The sequence below is a fragment of the Triticum dicoccoides genome, chromosome 1A (assembly GCF_002162155.2).
Source record: "Triticum dicoccoides isolate Atlit2015 ecotype Zavitan chromosome 1A, WEW_v2.0, whole genome shotgun sequence".
In the NCBI taxonomy this organism is placed as follows: domain Eukaryota; kingdom Viridiplantae; phylum Streptophyta; class Magnoliopsida; order Poales; family Poaceae; genus Triticum; species Triticum dicoccoides.
Genome location: NC_041380.1, coordinates 319320045 through 319329666, shown reverse-complemented (window position 1 = coordinate 319329666; position 9622 = coordinate 319320045). Strand labels below are relative to the sequence as shown.

At 47.6% G+C, this 9622-nt stretch overlaps 1 protein-coding gene across 1 annotated transcript; it reads left to right on the top strand.

The window, feature by feature from the left end:
- The first annotated feature begins 700 nt into the window (after positions 1 to 700).
- Positions 701 to 3188, top strand: LOC119270713. Its single transcript, XM_037552758.1, has 3 exons — positions 701 to 930; positions 1010 to 1151; positions 2879 to 3188. Exons 1-3 carry the CDS (start codon positions 831 to 833, stop codon positions 2904 to 2906), a joined length of 270 nt encoding a protein of 89 aa, XP_037408655.1. The 5' UTR covers positions 701 to 830; the 3' UTR covers positions 2907 to 3188.
- Positions 3189 to 9622: the final 6434 nt, after the last annotated feature.

Below are 9622 nucleotides of genomic sequence, written 5' to 3'. Positions count from 1 at the left end.
GCACATAAAAATTGCCTCTATCGAGCAAGAGCGAAGCCAACAAAAAAAAAAATCAGTGTAACTAAAAGTCAGCTTTTTTTTGCGGAGGAAAAGGGTTGTATATTAATTAAGCTGGATCGCGGCAGTCCAGTTCACACAAGTTTACAATCCTTTCAGTGCCTGACCGTAACCATACGGCCGTCTTTATCTCACATCTACCCATCTGAGCCAAATGGTGGTTAACATGATTACACCCTCTTCTAATAGCTTTTACCACTACCTCTCTACCTCCTCTCATCATGGAGGCGATCTCCTGAATGATGGCAGCATGTCGTGATTTATTCCCTGAAGGGTTTGAAATCATCGCAGCAGCTTCGGTACTGTCCGTCTCTAGAATAAACAGAAGTGTGCTCCACTCTAAAGCTAGCACGATTTCCTCTTTACATGCTTCTAGTTCCGCAGCAAGAGCATTATCACATGTGAATAAATGACGGCAGGAAGTGTACTCATGTGAAACACACAACGAAGCCAATAATCATAATATTATATCGGGCAAAAAGGAAGGTTTAATTCATGTCTGAACGACGGCGTGGTAAAGCGGGTGTCACCCTCAGCTCCAATCGCGGCAAGAGCATGAGCTACAGAGTTACAGCTACGAGGAGCGAACGATACAGAAACAGCAATCTCCTTTTGCTTTTCTTTTTGGAAAAACAAAAGTCTCCTTTGCTTCAACGATTGAGCAGCCAGCAATCTCTTGGTTTAGGGCCGACATGTCATAGACTCATGGGCCTCCCCTCAACCCTCGTCGCACAGAACGAGATTCCTTCCTCCCCCCGAAGGCCGGCAGCGCCATGGCCGGTGGCAGCCTGGAGACGGCGTGGGAGCTCGCCCAACTTTTCGTCCTCCGCCCCGTCCTGGCCGTCACCTTCGTGCTATCATTCATCCTCCTGAGTACGGCGGCCGTCCCTTCACCTTGGCTCGTTCCCTTTTAATTTCGGCCCGTTCGTCTTGGTCAACTGACGAGCCTCAGGCTGGTATGTGGCGTGGAGGACGGTGCTGGTGCACGTCCCGCTCGTGCAGGAGATCGCCGGGCTGCGCCGGAAGAAGCCCGTCAAGCCCAAGCCCCCCAACCGCGGGCGCATCGCCAGGTTCTACGAGTCGCAAGCCCAGAGGTGAAGGCTCTAACCTCCCCAAGTCTCCTTTTACTTCTGTTCTCATTTGGATGTGCTGCTGTTGGGGTCTGCGGCAATTCACCTTCACCCACTTTTGCTCAATTCTACTCAGTGCTGTCGAATGTAGATTGGGTTGGTGTATTGATGGATAGCTTTATTTTGATGTTCGCAATTGCTCACGAGAATTTGATTATCATTGCAGTTTTCCTTTTATCGAAACTGATCTGTAAAATATTAGTTTAAGCTATCTATTGCCTACCCGTGGCCTTGATGTTTGCTGCATTGGTTGCGTCCTTCTCTGCAACTACACTGCAGTCTTTTAGTTTGATCTTGGTGCAGTGGTAGAACTGTTAAATGCTTTGGAGAATTTGTGAACGGTAGAATGGTGAAACACTCGTGTTTAAATTCAAAGGAAACTTGTTGAGTAAATCAGACAACCATATGTTAAGATTAGCCGCTGGCTGTTTCGGAGCTGCATTAGAGGGATTAGAGTACGATTCTAATCACTCCTAAGAAGCAGAACTATTTAACGGCTGGCACTGCAAATACCTGCAGCTGTATTGTTTCAAAACTTTTTATCCCTTCTACAAAATTTGTGGGAAATATGGTTGGAGAGCAATTAGTATTAAGTTTCATGCATCAACCAGTAGAACCAAAAGTCCAAACTGACGCAGAAGGTTGGGCAAGTCAACGTATACTTCAACAGAAGAAAATATCTGTAAAGCCTGTTTTGTTCATAGAGAGTTCAGATTAAAAGTGCCTATGAAATTTTCTATATTTTATCACTATTAATTGAAAATTGAGCATGATAAATGTGATTGTCAATTCGGGCATTTTTATCCGTAAAGAGTAAGTATTTGAAAAGAGGAAAGATATTTGTAAAGTATTATGATGTGTATATTCTAGCATCTGAGTTATGTTTTGTTGTCTCCGTAAGAGTCTTCTTGTTTTACTTTCACGCGTAGACCAACATAAAAAATTACCACGCTTTTCAGTTGTATGTTAATACCGTTCCTTTTTGTCATAAGAGTTGCATACAATCGTTTTGCCAAATGGTGCTAAGTTTCTTGATATTGGGTCGCTAATACGTAGCCAGCTGCTGTGATAACCAGTTTAATATCAAATGTTTGATTAGTTTTGTTGACTGGTTAACAGCTGATGCGACTTGACAAGGAATTGTTTCATGCTAATTTTTAGAAAATTCAGACAAGAAGCTAACAGGAAGAATGTGGCTTGGTGTGTCACAGTGTTACATTCCTTTCTTCATCTAAGTTTAGAGCATATTGGTCTTACATATAAAAGTTACAACCTCTGTTCACAAATGTAAGACATTTTGGCAATTTAAATTAAACTGCCAAAACGTCTTACATTTGTGAACAGAGGGAATACATTAGAAGATAGACATGATTACTACAGGAATGCTATCTGAAGACTCTGGTTATTCAGAGTGTTGCACACTTTCCAGACATACCCCATCATTTCAAATCATAGTGTGCTCACTTGCAAAAGTAATACTCCTATCTTATATGACATTCTGACGAAGATAGCTGCTTTCTGCATAGACGATATAGCCTAGTTTTACTTTTGCTAAAATGCTAAGATGATGGTTCCACCCCTAAACCATCTGAGATTCTAGAACACACTTGGCTAGTTTGGGATCTGTTTTTTTCTTTTCTTTTTTGTTTTATATGCTAACGTGAACATGGCTGTTTAATATTGGTTAACAGGAACAGTAAATCAGAAGGGACCTCTTAAGGAATAATCTTTGGAACTTTGAAAGAAGCAACCTCAGTCGGCAGAACCCCTCATCTCATTCCAATTCAGAATGTTGTACGTCCAGTGAAATGGCATATTCTCTTCTTTGGGCAGATCTAAACACGTTTAGGTTGCAACCCCAAATACACAATAATGTATGCACTGTATATTAACCAGCCCCTGTGTAAAGTTAAGGATCTTGTCATAAGATTGTAAATACACATGTACTAGCATGAGAACGCTTGTCCTCTGGAATAATCAGTGTACGATTTTCTCCACAAAGTTTTCCTTGTTAAGTTGATATCTAATCATTGACTCATAACGTCACTTCCAAAGATGAAAATTGCTTTTATCTGATAGGATTATGCCCCGCATTGTTTCTGCTGATCATCCATTCGATCGTTGGGTGATTCCCTGGAGGAGAGAAGGTGAGGATCTAACCTAACCTGGCACGAAGGACTCATAAACCATGACCAAACCATTTGCCACTTTTTGTGTGTGTATCGAAGCTGCTTTCTACGATTGTAATCCATATTTAAACAGAACTAGTGACCTGTTCATCCTTAAGCAGCACGAGTACTACAATGGAAGATTGAGTTTATTTCAAAAATATTTTCAGAATCTTTTGACTTTTTATTTAATTACTATTTTTCCATATAGGGTGCAGATACACCCATAGACCAAACGTCCGCCTCTGGTAGAACCTGTCTTCGGTTGTATTTCTTCAGCTCATAGGCATACCCTTTGTCCCTTTCTTTCTACTATCTCTCAGATGCAATTCCAGGATTTTGTAGTACATGTTGTACTATGCATTTGAGCTGAATGAAGTTGGCGCCTTTTGGTGCCTTTCCCTGTTAAAAAAAAGAAGAGTGATGCAAAACGCTTCAGTTCTAAGAAATGAGAGGGTATGAGGTTGTTAGAAGGGAGAGAGAGGATTGGTGGAATAGTTGTTGTATTGAGTATATGGTCAATTTGGAGTACAAGAAAAGTCGGAACATATCCTAGTCTATCTCATATTTCCTAACTAAACATAATACTCAACATCCCCCCGCAGTCACAACGGTAGCGACGCAGACGATGAGACTGAAGAAGAATCCAAAAAGGGAAGCCGACGGACACCCCCCACAGTCGTAACGGTCGATGCATCGCGGAGTCGTGGCTGGAGAGGAAATCAAAGAGGTTGCTCAAGCAAGGCGGTAGCTCTTTGTGCCGTTTGTTGAGGTAGCCGAGAGCGTAGGTTGTGTAGTCGTAGTCGAGGTAGCCGTGCGAAGAACGTCGTGGTTGGTGTCGAGTCGGGGGTCGCCGGTGTCGAGGTAGTCGCCGTGGAGCCGCGGAAGAAGAGTAGCGGCGGCGGCCTAAGGAGGCGGCGACGGCTAGAGAAGGAGCGCGGCGGCGGTGTCGAAGTAGGCGATAATGAACCCGTCAGCGTGACGAAGACCGACGCGGACGGTGACGTTCCCGCACCAAGGGAGGCGGCGCGGCGCATATCACGCGGAAGTCAACGCATGTGGACGGCGGTGGACCGCGGGCCGCAGCGTTACGACCCGAAGGGGCGAGGCAACGGCGGCGGGCAGGTCGGGGCGACAACGGGGAAGACCTTAGGGCGGTTGCAGGGATCGCGTGCCACTCTCGCTACGGCCCGACGGGGCGACGCAGCGGCAGCGCGAGGGTCGGTGCAGCTTCGGGGACGACCTGGAGCGGACGACCTCGGTGCGGCAGTTGACCACGGGACACGGCAATACGGCCCGAAGGGGTGACGCAGCGGCAACGCGCGAGGTGGTGCAACCACGGGGACGGCCTCAAGGCGACGGCGGAGATCACGTGTTGTGGCACTATGCCCCGAAGGGGAGACGCAGCGGCGGCGCGGATCGGTGCAGGCACGGGGAGAACCACGGGGCGGTGGCGCTGCGGCCCAACGGGGAGACACATCGACAGCCTGTTGCTCGATCGGCGGAGGGGCGCGTTGAACTCGGGGATAGGGCGGTGATGGCGGGCGTAGCTCGACGAGCGGGCCGACGCGCGGACGATGGCCGTGAGGGGCCGCCTATCGCGCGAGGCCGTCGGGTCGGGGCGACGGGCGGGCGGACGTGCGGACGACGGCCGTTAGCGGCCGCTTGTCGCACCAGGCCGCCGGGTCGATGAAGAGGCCAACCGGTCGCGTCGGTGTCGGAGTAGAGGCGCATGGGCGTCAACGGCGGCGATGGGCAACGCAAACCGATCAAGCATAGATCGGAAAACCAAAAATAAAAAAATGCCGATCAAAACGACCAACGAGAGAGCGAAAAAAACCCGGAGCAAGGGCTCGGGAAAAAAACTCTCTAAGGCAGCCGATCAACACGGCCGGCGAACGAACCTAGGTACGGGCGGTGCGGCCCCCGGCGATGGTCATGGAGGCCGACAGCCCCGAAGGCGTCGCTCGGGTTCAAAAGCGGCGGCGGCTAGGGTTTAAAACCCAAAAACTGATACCATGTTAGAAAGGAGAGAGGGTGTTGGAAATATGAGCAATTTACCGAATGATTTTATGAACAGAAATATTAGATAAAGCATGACTAATATAACAGGGTTAAAACTAGTCATGTGATTTGACAGAGAGAAGGTAAATAACATGGACATATATGAACTGTAATCAAGCTTATCTAGAGCAGACAGTAGGGCAAGTTTCATATATGAAGTAGAATGTAACACATCTAGGACAGACAGCAGAACCAGGAACTGTGGCAAGACCTCGAGCAGAAAGGAGAGGAGCACATACGGGACAACAGCAGTAGTAGCACTGGACTTGGGGTCGGTGTCCTTGCCAGCCATGTCATCGAGGAGGTTGTCGACGTCGGGGAAGTAGTCGTCGTCGGGGAAGTAGTTGTCGGAGTTCGGGGTGTCCGTGACGAAGAAGTCAGTAGTCGCACTGAGCGCTCCCCAAAAACCTTATCACCCTTCTCCCGTACATGACTCAAAACATGCGGTTCCGGAGGCCTACTGTCCCGACCTGCGGTACACGCTGCAAGCCGGGATGGGGAAGAACGTAGCAGCAACGCAGTGCTCAGGAACTTGTGGCGAGAGAAAGAAGAGGTTCTGGTGCATCTCTCTGAGAGGAGCAACCTCCCTTTTATAGGCGCAAGAGAAGGAGGTGAGAGTGCGTCATTCGTATTCAATCTCCACTACAGCAAAAACGTTTCAGCTTCCGCGTGACCTTTCGTATACCCGTCGTGCGTGGCAAAAATTTAGACATCGGCTCGGCTCATTCCCACAACCCGCGGCGTGTCGAGGCGAGGCGAGGCGGGCGGCGGAGGAGGAGCGCGCGTGGATGTCCCTCTTGTTCTCACCCTCATACATGTGGAGAAAGAGCCTCCCTTATAAAGAGGTCCAACTCCCTTTAAACTAGCAATGTGAGACTAAACTTTAGTTCCACCTCTTGCCTTGCACGAATGGGCTGCATGGGCCTCTAGGATTTATTAGGAATTTCTGAAACTGCTATTGGGCTAGGCCCAAAATAGACAAAATTTCGGCAATCCCCCACCAGATCCCAGAGGCATACAAAATTTTCCTTTAGTTCCAAAACACTGTTTTATATACCGGTACTGCAGTGGAGATTGTTAAGTTGAATTTCCACCTAGAACTCTATGCTACACTAGTAAGCAATTTGAACAATGGACTGGGCCTTGAACTGTAAGTTTTCTACGAATCTAGCTTCACATAAAGCCTTGACCAATATGTGGCTACCGTGGATCTTCCCCGCGGGTGGAGCTTATGCGTCATACTTCGAAACCTTTCATGAGTTTACTAGAGAGAACCCTACTTTCATAGATTGCGACGTTTAACAATCAGGCTTATATAGGTGCGTTCTTCAAAAGATGTTCTGCAGGATGACATATCTGCTTCAATGAGCCACTTAGAACACATTAAGATATACATCAACCTGCCATGCAGATTAGGAGAGTATTGCATCTTCATGGAGTGGTATTGTTAATAGTAAGGATACTCTTCTCTCAGTTGACCAATAGCTTGTCTTCCACATCTAATTCACGGGATCTCCAATCATATAGACTAGGATACCACTGTGAACAACTCATATTGTGGGTCTCATACCCATCTCCCTCGATGCATTATCTATCACATCACATGATAGACCCTTAGTGAAAGGATCTGCTAGATTTTTAGACGTTTGGATATAATCCAATGCAATAACTCCGTAGTTTCTCATTTTCCTGACAGACTTTAACCTTTTCTAAACGTGTCTTGATGACTTCATATTATCCTTTGAGCTGCTCACTTTCGTGATCACAGTTTGATTGTCGCAGTTCATAAGGATATCCGGTACAGGTTTCTCAACAACCGGTAAGTCATTCAAGAGCCGGCGAAGCTAATCTGCTTCGACCGTAGCTGTATCTAGTGCTGTGAGTTCTGCTTCCATTGTTGACCTCGTTAAGATGGTCTGCTTGCAAAACTTCCAAGAAACAACGCCACCTCCATGAGTGAATACATAACCGCTCGTGGCCTTTATCTCATCAGCATCTGAGATCCAGTTTGAGTCATTATACCCTTCAAGCATCTTTGGGTGCCCGGTATAGTGAATTCCATAATTCGTAGTGCCTTTCAAGTAACGCAAAACTCTCTCTAGAGTTTTCCAATGCACATCTCATGGTTTTGAGACAAACCGACTTAGTTTGCTAACAGCAAAAGAGATGTCAGTTCTTGTAGCACTGGCTAAGTACATAAGCGAGCCAATAATCTGAGAATATTTCAATTGATCTCTAGAAATTCTTTGATTTTCGAAGTAACACACTCGCATCATATGGTGTTGGAGAGGGCTTGCAGTCACTATAGCCAAAGCGACTCAAGATCTTTTCCACATAGTGAGATTGAAGCAATGTAATCCCACCATCATCGTCTCTCAACAACTTGATGTTCAGAATGACATCAGCCACTCCTAAATCCTTCATCTCAAAACAACGAGATAGGAAATCCTTGACCTCCTTAATAACATCCAGGTTTGTTTCGGAAATCAGTATGTCATCAACATACAAGCAAAGGATAACTCTGTCGCCCCCACCATGGCGATAGTACACACATTTGTCAGCTTCATTTACAATAAAGCCTGCAGCTGTTAAAGTTCTTTCAAACTTCTCATGGCATTGTTTGGGTGCTTGCTTGAGTCCATACAAAGACTTTAGCAACTTGCACACTTTTCCTTTCTGACCATCTAGTACAAACCCATCTGTTTGTTCCATATAGATTTCCTCGTCCAACACTCCATTTAGGAAAGCAGTCTTAACATTCATTTGATGAACGAGAAGACCATGTGAGGCAACTAGTGAAAGTAGAATTCGAATAGTGGTCAGTCGAGCCACAGGTGAGTAAGTATCAAAGAAGTCTTCACCTTCCTTTTGGGTATAACCCTTAGCCACAAGCCGAGCCTTGTACTTTTCAATAGTACCATCAGGCCTAAGCTTCTTCTTGAATACCCATTTGCATCCTATAGATTTGCACCTGTTAGAGTTGTGTCGAATATTATTGTACAAGGTATGTTACAGTTGGACTTGGTTTTGGATTGTGTGTAGACAGAGTAGAGTTGTGTCCTAATAGGACACTTGTATCCTAGGCCTCTCATATATATCCGGGGTAGACACATGATGTAACATATGCCAACATAATAGGACGAGCACGCGGGGGGAGCCTGCGGCGTGTGCCGGCACCCGGGCGGCCGGGGTGCGGTATTGTAGCGGTGTCATGGGGATGAGCGCCCGTAGTCATGCCCCGAAGATGTAGTCATGATGGTGAACCTCGTTAACAAATCTCGGTGTCGTGCTCGTGTGATTGATTGGTCCTCGAATGATTAACAGTATGCCTCGGATTTATTCTAACAAATTATATCATGAGCTAGGCGTGAGGCGGGTTGATCAAGAGGAGGTGCAGCCGAGAAGATGAGATCGGATTGGTTCGTAGTTTGTCCGGTGATCGGGAGTAAAGACTCGGAAGATCAATGGTGACAGAACTAGCAGCGTATGCGATCAGATTGGAGGTCAACTCAACAGAATTGGTAAAGCAATCGGCGACATGCAGCAGGCGGCAGATCAGATACGTACGACAGCGGGCTGCCCTGGTGCAAGGTTGTAGCATGCAGACCGGAGCGGCAACACAAGGCCAGGCCTACTGGTCGGTGGCGTCGGCAAGATCGATTCCTTCGATCGAAGCGGCGGCGGCTGTAGCGCTAGGTCAGGGGTTTGGCTGGAGGCGTGTGGCCGACCAAAGGCCCAGGCGGGGCCTCGAGGCCCAAGAGCGGGGCTGGGTTTGAGTGCCGGGCGGACCGAACAAAGGCCAGGTACGTGTGGACTGCGGAGTGCACAGGCAGCTGCGTAGGAAAACACCAGTTAAACGAACGGGCAGCGATGCCTAGCGTGCTGGTCGCGTGCTTACCCTCTCGTTAGGGTTTCGTCTACTCGCGGCGGCGATTGCCGGTACGTCGAGATCGCATCTCCCCTGCCGTCTTCTCCGTCCTCATCACCGGTGTGGTGCTCGGGGGTACCCCTGTGGTGTCCACGGTGTTGGATGCGCGAGGCGATCTAGGGACTCCTCAACAGCCCGATCTTTCTCCATCGGGTTAGGGTTTTTCAGAGATGGCGGACAAAGCTTCGGGATCGAAGATTGTAGACTCCAAAGATGTGGCAGAACTGATGGAGAGGCTTGGCCTTGCAGAAGACGATCTGGATGACGTAGTCTTC